The sequence below is a fragment of the Chanodichthys erythropterus genome, chromosome 18 (assembly GCF_024489055.1).
Source record: "Chanodichthys erythropterus isolate Z2021 chromosome 18, ASM2448905v1, whole genome shotgun sequence".
Lineage (NCBI taxonomy): Eukaryota > Metazoa > Chordata > Actinopteri > Cypriniformes > Xenocyprididae > Chanodichthys > Chanodichthys erythropterus.
The window spans coordinates 6,905,699-6,920,109 of NC_090238.1; the positions used below are offsets into that span (position 1 = coordinate 6,905,699).

The 14,411-nt window shown below is 33.7% G+C and overlaps 1 protein-coding gene across 2 annotated transcripts in view; it reads right to left on the bottom strand.

Annotated features, from left to right (window-relative positions):
- The window catches only part of smc6 (structural maintenance of chromosomes 6), a 38,772-nt gene extending 35,297 nt beyond the window's left edge, over positions 1 to 3,475 (bottom strand). For both annotated transcript variants that reach the window (XM_067368490.1, XM_067368489.1), the window contains exons 1-6: positions 3,403 to 3,475; positions 2,833 to 2,988; positions 1,858 to 1,975; positions 470 to 575; positions 249 to 385; positions 99 to 160 (exon numbers count right to left, since the gene is read on the bottom strand). In XM_067368490.1, the coding sequence (XP_067224591.1) occupies positions 99 to 160; positions 249 to 385; positions 470 to 575; positions 1,858 to 1,975; positions 2,833 to 2,988; positions 3,403 to 3,417 (594 nt within the window). In that variant the 5' untranslated portion in view covers positions 3,418 to 3,475. The remainder of the gene's footprint in view (positions 1 to 98; positions 161 to 248; positions 386 to 469; positions 576 to 1,857; positions 1,976 to 2,832; positions 2,989 to 3,402) is intronic.
- Positions 3,476 to 14,411: the final 10,936 nt, after the last annotated feature.

Below are 14,411 nucleotides of genomic sequence, written 5' to 3' on the forward strand. Positions count from 1 at the left end.
GTCACCAAAAAATAATTACTTAAAAATAAGTGAACATGAAATCTTTAAAAAAAAAAAAACTTGCACTATATGTGAGCTAATTTTTGCACAAAACGTACCTGGATGCCAAAATGGTCCAGTATAGCAGTTAACTCCTCCTTCTTTGTGGAAATTACATGCCCTAAAAATAAAGCAAATCTCAATGTAAGTGTGAACATACAGGAAGTCCTGTTTCTGATATTATCTGTAGACAGAAGACATGCTATTACCTATTTTATTCTTGATTTTACAAGTCCTGCAACCATCACTTGAGATCCGATGCTCAATGCAGATACTGTCTCCATAAATGTCACCTTTATAAGGGTCATTTCCTCTGTTTTTTAATTTCACTTTAATGTCTGCAGAACTGTAAACAAAAGGATCAATGCTTACAAAAAACAATATATTATGAAGATATATTATTGCATCTTTCCTTCTAAAATATACTAACCTCTCTCCATATTTCACAAAGCCCTTCAAAGATGTCCCTCTATTGGTTGTGGTTGCTTTTCCACCAAGACCCACTATAAGTGCTGTCAGAATGGCACTTTTCCCAGCTTAGAATGCCATCACAAAATACATACATTGAGGAAAGAGTGTTTTTTGAGTAACAACACTATTAATACTTTCATGTTTTTGAAACATTTATACCAGTGGTTCTCAACTAGGAGTGGGGGGACAGCGTTCACTCTTAAAAAATAGTCTTAAGTAAGACCTTTGTTAATCTTTTAATTTTTGATGAAAAATTAATATTAAAAAAGCGACGAGAATACTTTTTGTGCACCAAAAAAAAAAAAAAAAAAAAAAAAATAGCGATTTTATTTAACAATATCTAGTGATGGACGATTTCAAAACACTGCTTCATGAAGCGTCGAAGCTTTACGAATCTTTTGTTTCGAATCAGTGATTTGGAGCGCCAAAATCACATGATTTCAGCAAACAAGGCTTCGTTATGTCATATGCGTTTCGAAATTTCAATAGTTTACATGACTTTGTCAGTTTGATACGCGCTCCGAACCACTGATTTGAAACAAAAGATTCGTAAAGCTTCAAAGCTTCATGAAGTAGTGTTTTAAAATCGCCCATCACTAGATATTGTTGAATAAAGTCGCTATTTCATTTTTTTTTGGGCGCACAAAAATATTCTCATCTATTTATAATATTAATGTTGAACCACTGTAGTCACATGAACTGTTTTAAATATGTCTTTAGTAGCTTTCTGGGCACTGAAAAAGGAATTGATCTTGCTGGCAATGGAGGCTTCACTGAGCCATCGGATTTTATCAAAAATATCTTAATTTGTGTTCTGAAGATGAATGAAGGTCTTGCAGGTGTACAACGACATGAGAGTGAGTAATTAATGACATAATTTTCATTTTTGGGTGAACTAACCCTTTAAATTATTTTAATTTAGTTATATAACAATCTTAATTAAAATGCTAAAAAAACTAAACAAAATAAATATGCAAAACATTAAACTGAGGTACATATCAACTTACATAGGAGGGGTTTTGAATATTTTCTTGGACAAAGTGGGGACTTGGGAGTCAAAAAGTTTGAGAACCACTTATTTGTACACTGTCAGTCAAAAGTCTGGACACATCTACCCATCATTTATTGTAAGTACATTTTAAAATAACAGTTAGGTCAAGTCATCATAAATATGAAATAAAGCAAATGTAAGCTTTTCCTTCACTATCTGCTACAATAACAGCCATTAAAAAAGTCACAATTTATTTCAAATGCTTTCAGGTTTCTCCAAATCTCTGACTGGTAGTGCACATTCAAATCATGAATATTTTATAAATTTGAATTAAAAAAAAATCTGATGGATCTTACTCCCATTGTTCCCAACAATGAAGTTGACATTTGGTCCAAATTTGAAAGGCCCAAGCAAATGGTGGCTCATAAAGTTCCTTAAAGTGATACTTTCTATCACACCAATATCTCCAGCACCCTGAAACAGCAAAAGAAAAATGCAGTGGTGTAAAGTATTTGAGTAAATGTAATCAGTTACTGTATTTAACTATGGCTATTTAGTAGTTTTACTGAGTATCAAAGATATTAGCAACTTTCAGTCTTTACTTGACTACATTTTTGAGTAAGTACTCTTTACTCTAATACATTTGTGATGTGTAATGCAATCGATCATTATATATTGCACTGCACTGCACATAATTTTTTCTGCAGCATTTTATTGCTGGTACAAAAGAAGAGATATCACCATCTACAGGGCATTGAACGCTTCTGCGTTTTTGCCCTTACCCAAATTTGTCAACAAGACTGTAAGTACATTAGCAGGTAGTTGTAAATCACTGGTGTTTCATATATTAGATGAGGACATGACTACATCTGGTAATGAAGCTGAAACCAGTTCCAGTGAAAGCAGGCTTTTGTGTTATATATCTAATATATTAAAAAGAGACCTTACTAAAGGATATTGGTTTACTTAAGCCCTTTTTAAGTACTTGAGCTCAACTGAGACGTTTGAGAGTCTGTTCTGTCAAACTTGATTTATTGCAGTTTTGAGGTGTTCGGATTTATTTTGATCTTAGAACAACATGTGATTGCTCTACTCACAAATAATCTTGTTTGAGCCTATATAATACTTAAGTACTCTTAAAATCAGATACTCTGACTTTTACTCAAGTCATATTAGAACGGTTGTCTTGCAGTGGAGTCATTTTTACTGTAAGGTATATGTACTTTTACTCAAGTATGGTTTTCAGGTCTTTACACATCTATGTTATTTGTATTCATTATGAATGCACCAATGTCACTATCAGGTTCTGCTCAGAAAATCATTAAACTGACCGAAGCAGAGAGTGAGTGATCTTGCTGGACATCTTCCTCATCAACCTCCTCCTCATCCTGTACATGTGTTTTACCATCTGTCCTAGGAGTCTTGGAGGGTTTTACAACATTGTAGGCACAAGACTTCCTCTTATTCATGGCAGAAAGATGCCCAACCTAGAAGAAAGGACATACTAGTATGTGCCATTTTACAGAAACACATTACAGATGTCAGCATGCATCTGGAAGCATTTCTAATGTGCTGTCAAATATAGTTTCTCCACTTCTTAAACTATTCATTATCTGCACAGCTTTCTGCAACATATTAAAAGCAAGGAAGTTCATATTTTGATGTCAGAAACGATTTTAAAATGACTGAAATGCATTAATAACAACAGATGCTGCAACACAAAGAGGAACAACAGATGCACTTGCGAACATGTCAACAACTACCGCGACATAACTCAACTGACATAGATGAACAGGTGAAACGCCAGTGGAAAAGTACATCAGAATCGCATTCGGAAAGAATACGCAAATGTAATAGCGCATAAACAGCATTACATTAATGATGAATATGTTTGTACTTACTCCATTCCTCTGCATCTGGAAAGTGAATATGACTTATTGAGGACTTCCTGGTTGATAGACAGCGCGCGGCTACAACAAACTCCACCCTCAGAAAATATAACGGCAAAAACTTCATCCCACGATTGCTTATTAAGGCAAAATAAATATGTCTATTAACTTATTTTGTAGAATGTCATTGATAGCAAATTACCACATTATTTTCTTTACTAAAATATAATTTTACTACTATTAATTCATGGATTTCCTACAGTGTTAAGTCTTTTTTATGATGACAATTATTAACGGTGGCTATTGTATTGTAGTTTTTTTTTTTTTTTTTTTTTTACTGTAATTGGTATTATTGCAGAAAAGACAGTCACAATGCTAATTTAGTATTTGTATATTTTAATTAGTACTTATTGAGGCCGATTAAATAGTATTTAAACCAGATCATATTAAAAGTTATCGTTTAGAACATAATTTATGACAGAAAACTGACAGTTATTTTCAAATCACGCGTTTTTCACGTGACACGCACTCTTATATGACGTAGACATGATTGATTGGTTAAAACATCCAGTGGCGTTTTTTTAGTCGCGTTTGTTCTCAGTGCAGTAAAATCAGTCAGTCGTGGCATCCATGTATATGATGGGGAGAAATTCACGTTTGGTAAGTTTTTATAGACAAGTTCATCGTTTGTAACAAGTACGCAGTAAACGCAACCAATTAAAACGGGTTTTATGTTCAAAATAATCGGCTTGAAAGAATGATTGCAGGCAGCATTTGCGCATTAACTATCTTACGAAACTGATTTCGGACTTAGGCCGTGGAACAGATCTAGCAAAAATAACGAGAGCTTTGATAACTGAGCGAATATTTAATTAGTACTACTAATTTCCCGATGGAAATAATATTAAAAGTGGAAAACGTTGGTAAAAAAAATGTACATTTGCACACAACTACCACCAACCTCGTTATGACACCATCTCAAAGACGGCCTTCAAAAATAAGCTTTTTAGTAATATTTTAATATTTAAGTAATATTCTGGCTCTTCCCACCTTTATAATGCCATTGAATAGTGCCCGCATTTTGAAGCTGGGACGGTTAATTGTGATGGGCAGATCGACGCTTCGCGAAACACTGAAGCAGTTGAATCTAATGTGTCGAGGCTTCGGCACGGTGACCCCTAGTGGCCAGAACAGTGTAAATGCAACAAAACTCAGTCCAAAAAAGCATAAAAACACCTTTTACAAATGTATTGCAAAAGTTTTATTAAAAGTAAAATCTATCAAATGCAATTAGCTAATCATCGAATAAGATTAAATATAGAATGTCTGTATGTGTTGTTTTATCAACTTTCAGGGCTTAATTGTTTCTCTGTTCAATGGCTCAAGCTAAACGGGTAAATAAAAGATAAATAACTACCATTATTAATTTTAATTATTCTAATGTCAAATTAAAACATCTACAAATGTATAAAGCTGATCAGAGATCAGGTAAAACCATAGTGTAAAGCTCTTGTTCAACTTCTCAGTGAATCTGCATGATTCATGGGTTCACTTTATCATCGCCCTCTACCGGTGAACCATTGAAACTTCGAACTGTTTTTTTTTTTTTGTTGTTGTTGTTTTTTCCTTTCTTTTTTATTGCACAGTCCTTATGTCCTAACAGTCCTTATGGCTTTCTTGTTAGTAGATACTGAGATTACATTTAAATAATTTTCCATTTCTTTTAGGAAAACAGCAAAGACAGGTTTACAATTGGAGAATTTGCATTTATGAATGTGAAATTTGCTTAGGAAAAAAATTAAATTTATAACAAAACCGATATGTTCATTTATGGGGTCTGAGTCATAATACCCAAATATAATATTTTTCATATGTACTGAAAAGCCTGGCAAAATCTTACACTTGACAAACACACCAATGTCATTCCAAAACTTCTGAGTGTAGTGACATGACCAAAATAAATGTACCACAGTTTCATCATAATTTGAACAAAAAGAGCATGTTATCTCAAGATCAGCTTTAAATCTTTGTATAAACTTCTTTACAGGGTAAAACCTGTGTATGAGTTTAAAGGAAATTTCTTTCACTTTGTTTGTGAGAGAATTTTTGCTGTAGAGACCAGATTTTTTTCCAATTAAGGTTAAAAAACAAATTATTCCAAAAGGAGATTACAGGAGGAACAGAAATCAAATTCTTCAAAAATAAAGATCTTATTTTATAATTTTTAGCTTTCCGCTCAGAGAAACAAATTTGACCAATAGGAGTATCACAAGATTTAGGAAAGAATGCAGTAGATATTGAGGAGTTATTAGTTTTTAAAAAGCATACATAAACCAGAAGGGATAGCTCCCATAACTGTAGCAAATTCTTTTGGGGTTATTGGTATTTGGTATTTAAAAAGAAATTCTGAGTACCTGAACACAAGACCTTGCTCATTAAACAACTGTTCCACCAAAAATAAACCATTGTTAAACCAGTTATCATAAAACAAAGACTTATTCTTGAATAAAATGTTCTTATTGTTCCAAATAAAACCTATGTGGCGCAAAGTTATGCTTATAAATTATAGTCCAAGCTAAGAGAACCTGTCGATGAAAGTTGGAAAGTTTAATAGGGAGTTTAGATGTATCATAATTACACATTAAGAGAAAGTGAATGCCACCAAGTTGAGGAAAAAAAATTCCAAATAGAAGATGGTTTGACTAGATACTGATTCAGCCAATTAATTTTAAATGTATTGTTGAGGGAATCAAAATCAATGAAATTCAGCCCACCATTATTATTTGAATTTAGTATGACAGATTTTCTCAAATAATGAGATTTATTTTTCCAAAGGAATTTTATTAAAATCTCATTAATTTAGACGTGGGCTTATCCACAGAAAGAGACTGAGCTGCATAGGCCAAAAGAGACAGACCCTCTGCCTTAGTGAGCAGTGTTCTGCCTTTTAGTGACAGATCTCTTTGTAACCAGCAGTTGCGTTTCTTTTGTGTTTTGGCAATAACAGGTTTAAAGTTTGCAGAACACCTATCATCTTTAGTAATTATTATACCAAGATATGTTACCCTATTTTTGACAGCAATATCCTCAATTGAAGTAAGAGAGCAATCTTTAATTGGAAGCAATTCACATTTATTAAAATTTAAATTTAATCCTGAAGCTTCAGAAAAAGACTGAAGAACACCTAAAGCCAATGGAATTTGTGACGAATCATTCAAGAATAAGGCTGTATCGTCCGCTAATTGAGTAATTATTATTTTAGTGTTGCCAATTGTGATGCCCTTTAACTGACTATTATTGATGTGTGCTAAGGAATTGTTGCAATTAAAAATAAGGGGAAATTGACGAACTCCTCGTTTTAGAAAGAATCTAGGTGAAGTACCATTACTTAATTTGATAGAGCTGTTTCCGTTTGCCCGTGGGGACCCGGGGTAGAATAGGTCCCTAGCACCCCCTTGCTGATCGTAAGAGGCGACAAATGGGGCGACTTTTTTGCCGTAAGTTGCAACCCGTGTCTGGGGAGGACAAGAACCTGGTATTTGAGGAATGTGTATGCTGCGGCTACTTCAGGTCCAACACAATACTTTGGCTTTGAATTCACATAGACGGGAGGTTGGAAGGACCCGGTCCAACCAATCGGCTAGTCAAGATGTACCCGAAAGGGCTTTGGCTTAGGGTCAATTGGGTAAAATGAAATCTATGTTCCTTTTGCTCAAGTATATCACCCCTGTATCCTTGGTGCATATCTGGAGGATTACCGCGGCTCTGTGCATCCCCTTGTTGGGCTCCGAGGTGGGTGGGGAGCAGGAGTGATGAAATTCAAAAATACAAACATGGCTAATAAAAAAACCCCAAAACGACGTATGATAGAACAAACATTGGATGATGACTCAGATATTGGATGTATGTATTCTCAAAAGAGTGAAAATTGGCAAAGATTTATACTGCTAGAATCACAAATAACAGACATGCCTCTTACAAAATTGTCTCCATTTGCAATACAGAAAGGCATTTCAGGCATAGCAGGAACTGTTAAAGATGTTAAAAAGCTAAGATCTGGACAAATATTAGTAGAATGCACTAAGAAAAGCCATGCTGAAAACTTCTTGCATGCAAGTATGCTGGCAGATGTACCAATAAAGGCGTTTTATCATCCGTCATTAAACAGTAGCAAAGGAGTTATGCGTACCAGAGAGCTACATGACATGGATGAGTCTGAAATAGCATCAGAATTGACTCAACAAGGGGTAATGAATGTCAAGAGGATCATAATCAAAAAAGAAGAAAAGATAATTAAGACAGGCACTTATATTTTGACTTTTAATAAACCTCAACCTCCAGAGAAGATTCAGATTGGCTATGTGAGTGTACCGGTCAATATTTTCATTCCAAACCCATTGAGATGCTACAATTGTCAGAAATTTGGCCACGGCTCTGCTTTCTGTAAAAGAAAAACGGTTTGCTGTAACTGTGGAGAAGAAGGACATGAATCAGGATGTTCAAAACCATCAAAATGCAGCAACTGTTCAGCTAATCATCCAGCTTCAACAAAAGAATGTCCAATTTGGATAAAGGAAAAAGAAATCCAAAGAATAAAATGTGTTGAAAGGATTAGCTATGTTGAAGCACGCAAGAAGGTTGAGGAGTCTCCATCCTTTAATATGAGGAAAACATATGCTTCTGTGCTGAAACCAACCATGAGCTCCATTGAATGTCAGACTGATTTGACCTGGGTGAATGGTGAGAAACCACAAAATGTTAGCAACAGAAGTTCTGTTCTAATTAAAAAGAAGAATCAAGGAACACAATGTCAAACAATGATAAATCAAACCCAAGCTAAAGAAGATGGAAAATCATCAAATGAGCATAATCAGCCCTTGAGAGGGAAAAGGTTACAACAAAGTACAAAAACTCAATCAACAAAATCAAATCAAGAAGGGAAAACTCAAAAGATAGAGTACCCAAAGAATTATGATGTTGAAATGACAGAGTCTATAAAATCTCGAAGTCGAAGCTTGTCTCCTAAATGCAAAGGTAAAGGGCAGGTACTTGTCTTACCTACTTGAAAATGATGAATCATATAATTCAGTGGAATTGTCGAGGACTTAATGCAAACTTTTCAGAGCTGCAACAATTGGCAGCCATTTTCAATCCCATTGCATTCTGCCTCCAGGAAACCCATCTAACAACAAATAGTAAATTGACGTTGAAAAAGTATAATATTTATAACACTTTTGGTCCAAATATACAACGTCCGTCTGGTGGATCGGCCATATTAGTAAGACATGACATAATTCATAGTCACATGTCAATAAATACAAACCTGCAAGTGGTGGCTGTGCGCTTAACTCTACATAAAACTATAACTATGTGCTCTATTTATATACCCCCTGATACCTCAGTGACAATACAAGAACTGAACAAAATGGTTGAACAATTTCCATCACCATATATATTAATGGGTGATTTTAATAGTCACAGCACATTATGGGGAGGAAAACATACAAACACCAAAGGCAGAAGAATAGAAGAGTTCATATATAATAATGATTTGTGCATATTAAATGATGGCTCAAATACATATCTGCATCCAGGATATGGAACTTATTCTGCTATTGACTTAACTATGTGTGAACCTGAAGTACTAATTGATTTTTCATGGCAAGTATGGAAGGATCTATGTGGGAGTGATCATTATCCACTGATTTTAACATCCATTGAAGAAGACATTCAGCAAGACACTCTAAGATGGAAAATAGAAAAAGCTAATTGGTATATTTTTCAAAAATTGTGCTATGAGAAGTTTAACATAGATTGGAAAGAACATCAAGACCCAATAAAGAAATTCACTGACATACTAATTGAAATAGCAGAAAAATCTGTTCCAAAAACATCAACAAAGTCATGCCGTCGGAGAAACCCATGGTTTAATGAAGACTGCAAAAAGGCTATTGCTGATCGGAAGAGGGCAGAAAGAAATTTTAATAAACATCCAACAACAGAAAACCTCATCAGACTAAAAACCTGTAGAGCAAAAGCACGAAGAATTATTAATGAAACAAAGAGACAAAGTTGGAAAAAATATGTGTCAAGTTTAACATCACAGACACCAACAAAGAAAGTATGGGATATGATACGAAAGATGAAAAATAAGGAAGGAGGATTACAAATACAACATATTAAAAATCAGGATACTTTGCTAACAACGAAACAGGATATTGCTAATAAATTGGCAGAGACATTTGAGAGAAATTCATCATTAGAAAACGGTCTTCCCAGATTTAAAGAAATGCAAATAAAGCAGGAACAGAAACTTAATTTCTCCTCTGATAATGCTGAATTGTATAACCAGCCTTTTACCATGGAAGAACTTTTGAAAGCCATAAAAAACTCCAATGACACAGCCATTGGACCTGACAAAATTCACTATCAGTTTTTGAAACATCTACCCTATAGTGTATTATCGATTCTACTGGAAAATTTCAATAACATCTGGAAATCAGGAGAATTACCATATTACTGGAAAGAGGCAATAATTATACCAATACCTAAACCTGGAAAGGACCATACTGACTCAAATAATTATCGTCCAATAGCCCTAACTAGTTGTTTATGTAAAACCATGGAACGTATGATTAATGACCGGCTGGTGTGGACCTTGGAAAAAGATCAAAAGATCAGTAAATATCAATGTGGATTTAGACGGGGAAAAAGTACTCTTGATCATCTTATAAGAGTAGAATCTTTTGTACGAGATGGTTTTATTAAAAAAGAGCATGTAGTAGCGGTTTTTTTTGATTTGGAAAAAGCTTATGATACTACGTGGAGGTATGGTATTTTAAAAGATTTGTATGATATGGGTTTTAGGGGGCATTTACCCATTTTTATTTCAAATTTTTTATCCAATAGAGTTTTTCGTGTTCGAGTAAGAAATGTATTATCTGACTTGTATGTACAAGAATCAGGAGTGCCTCAAGGAAGTATACTTTCAGTAACTCTTTTTAGTATTAAAATTAATGGTATTGTAAGTGTTATGGGGTCTAATATATTTCGTAGTTTATATGTAGATGATGTGTGTATTTGTTATAAAGGAAAAAATATGAACGTAATTGAAAGACAAATACAAATATGTATAAATAAAATGTATGACTGGTCAGTTAAAAATGGCTTTAAATTTTCTAAATCAAAAACTGTATGTATGCATTTCTGTTTTCTGCGATCTATGCACTTAGATCCAGAGCTTTTTTTAGAAAGAGAACTTATAAAAGTCGTAAAAGAGACAAAATTCCTAGGACTTAATTTTGATAACAAACTATCTTTTATTCCTCATATTAAAATGCTGCGAAACAGATGTTTTAAAGCAATGGATATTATAAAAGTGCTAGCAAGGATTAAATGGGGTGCAGATTGTGAAGTACTCTTGAGACTTTATAGGACACTTGTTAGATCAAAAATGGACTATGGGAGTATTGTTTATGGATCTGCTAGGAAGTCATACATCAAAATGCTGGACACAGTACATCATACAGGATTGAGACTTGCCTTAGGAGCATTTAGGACTTCCCCAATTGAGAGCTTGTATACAGAAGCAAGAGAACCATCATTATATAACAGAAGGCTGAAATTGGCTCTCAACTATGTAGTTAAGCTAAAAGCTAATGAAAGTAATCCAGCATATTCTTCAGTTTTTCATCCTCCATATTCACATTTGTATGAAGCTAGACCCAGATACATCAGTCCTTTTGGAATTCGCATAAAATCACACTTGGAAAATATGGATATTAATCTGGATATCTTAACATCGACGCATTTGTGTCCTATACCGCCCTGGGATATTAAAAAACCAATCATCATCATGAACCTGGCTCAGTATAAAAAAAAGGAAAATCATCCAAATGTTTATCGGGAGGAATTTTTGGATATAAGACGAAGTTTACCAACTCACGTACCTGTGTACACAGATGGATCAAAGTCAGACAGTCGGGTATCTGCTGCAGTAGTGATTGGGTCAAAACGCTATGGCAAGTGTATTTCTGGACAAAGTTCAATTTTCACAGCTGAAGCTTGTGCATTACTTCTAGCTCTTGAACAAATAGAGAAGGAACAACAACGTAATTTTTTTAATTTGCACAGATTCTAAATCCTGTCTACAAGCACTTGATTTATTGAAAACTGAACATCCTATAATTATCAGCATAATAGGAAAAGTGGACTCTTTAAAGAAACAAGATTTTAATATTGTTTTTTGTTGGATACCAGGCCATATGGGTTTGACTGGTAATGAACAAGCAGATAGAGCAGCAAAGGAAGCACTTCATTTGGAAATGACAGAATGTAAAATACCAGCATCTGACGTTAAACCCATATTGAACCTTTACATTCACAGTAAATGGCAAATGGAATGGAACGAATGTGTAAATAACAAATTATACGAGGTGAATCCAGTTTTAAATCAAGGAGTTATTAGTTATTATTTTGAAAACCGATATGACCAGGTTGTATATACAAGATGCCGAATTGGACATTCAAGACTTACTCATTCATATTTATTGAAGGGGGAAGATAAACCGATCTGTGATTTGTGTAAGAATTTCATGAGTATAAAACATATTTTAATAGAATGTCCTTTCTTAAATAATATTAGACAACAGTTTTATACAGAGAATACATTAATGGACATTTTCAAAAAGGTTTCTCCTGGAGTAATTTTAGAATTTCTGTCGAATATTCAGTTGAAAGATTCTATGTAATTGTTGTTATTAATGTTGTTGTTTTTGGTGTATATGCCTGATTTTGTATAGTGATTGTTTTTAAGACATACTTGTTAAAGTATTATAAATAATGTATTGAACTGATATTGCTGATTGCCATGAATATAGCCATTGCTGCTGATATGGCATTAAACCATAAATAAATAAATGTTTCCGTTTGTGTATAGCATTTGAACCATTCTGTAAAAGGAATTGCCAAAGCCAATATTTTGCAGAGCCTGAAATAAAAATTTGTGTTCCAATGTGTCAAAAGCTTTGTAATAATCTAAAAAGAAAATGAAGCCATCACTATCTATTAAATCTGAATAATCTAACATATCTAGTACTAAACGTATATTATTGGAAATGTGTCTTTTCTGCATAAATCCTGTGTTTTGTCAATGATGGAGTTCAAAATATATTTCAATCTTTTTGCTAGAACTAAAGCTATTATCTTAATCATTATAATCATTATTTAATGTAATTGGACGCCAATTATTTATTAAAGATGCCCTAGATTGTTTTTTTACAAGATGTAATATAAGTCTTAGGTGTCCCCTGAATGTGTCTGTGAAGTTTCAGCTCAAAATACCCCAGATAGATTTTTATTTTTATTTTATTTTTTTAATTCAATTTAACTATTAATGATTCCGACTGTTGCATCACAGTTGAGATGTTGAGATTTGCCTGTTCTTCAGAGTAGGGGTGTGCACCCCTTTGTGTGTCGATCTGTAATTAATATTTGAGGGAGAAAAAAAATACTATTCGAATTTTACTATGTTGCTTTCCTGGCTGTAAATGCAGTGAATCCATGATAAATCCTGAGCACTAAAACTTGCAGTTTGCACTGGGTGGCGCTGTGGAGCGTGTTTAACAAGTTCATTTTATTTGATCGTGCCAATGTTGTCATCTGCCTCAGTTTGGAATTACTTGGATGAAAATGATCTTACACAGTGGAATTACTTTTGAGCAAATGACTTAATGAGAAAGCACATAAAATCAATACCCGGGTCATTCTACAGAAACGTCCACTTTTCTGTCCCTAGACTTTACAGCAATATTACACTTGAAAAACACTTTAGGATTACAATTTTTTTATATTTTAATATGAAACAATATGTTATTTGAACAATTAAACCTTCTTGAGCCATCAATGTGCCAATATTTGTTTTTTAATTAATTCTAAAAATTCCAAGCACCACAGAAGTGCTTGTCCCCACAGTCATGTACAGAGGGAAAGTGCTTTATTTTGAGCTCAGAAACAGGTTTTTCTACCATTTTAATTTCAATAATGTATCCATAACTATCAAAAATATAATGTAAATAACATAAAAAAACCAAATGCCAAATAAATATTATAAAATATATAATGAATGTAGTTGTCCCCTGGTGTTGTGTCACTGGTGTTACCTTTAACAAAAATCTCTTATTTTGAAAGAAAAAGTCACACTGATGGCATCACTCGACTTCCTTCTTCCTGTTTCCTGAAGATCAATGAAGAAAGGCAAATGAAAAGTCCACTATCTCTTTTCAATTATCAGAAATTTTAATTAGAAAATCATAATTTCATACGAAGCTTTTAGTTGAAGTCACTGGTGTGACCTACTTTATTGCTAGGGAATTATAAAAAACTAGAATACAAATGGATTAAACTACTTGATTTAGTGAATATATCATGATTGACAACTTGTGGGTTGACACCTTGCAGCAGCCATTTTGTAAAATGCATTTTTCATGAAAATTGTCACTGGTGTTACCTTTTTATGAAAATGTCACTGGTGTTACCGTCACTGGTGTTACCCATTTATAGATAAACTTTATTTAAAGCTATTCATTTAGTTCTTTTGCATAAAATAGCACTAAGATTACATGATTATAACTCTTCTTTCTCATTGTTAATCCTCCTCTGGTCAGATATGGCTAAATTAAGGGTATTTGGCTAAATTCAGTGCAGCGACTTTACAGACAGTGTATTTTACAGACAGTTTTAAAATGTTGTTTATGATCTTTTTCTGACTGTTTTCACTAAGTGTCAAAGATAAGTCTTTTATTGTACACCAAATGTAAAAATTTAGTCCAATCTACTTAATTATAGTTGAAAAATTAAGGATCTTTGGTCCTACGTATACGTCACTGGAGATTCATTTTGTCACTGGTGTTACTGTTTTTTGTCTGTCACATTAAATAAAATGTGTCATATGTGACATGATAATAATTTTACATCCATTGAATTCTGCTACACTCAAGAATTAAGATTTAAAGGATTGCATC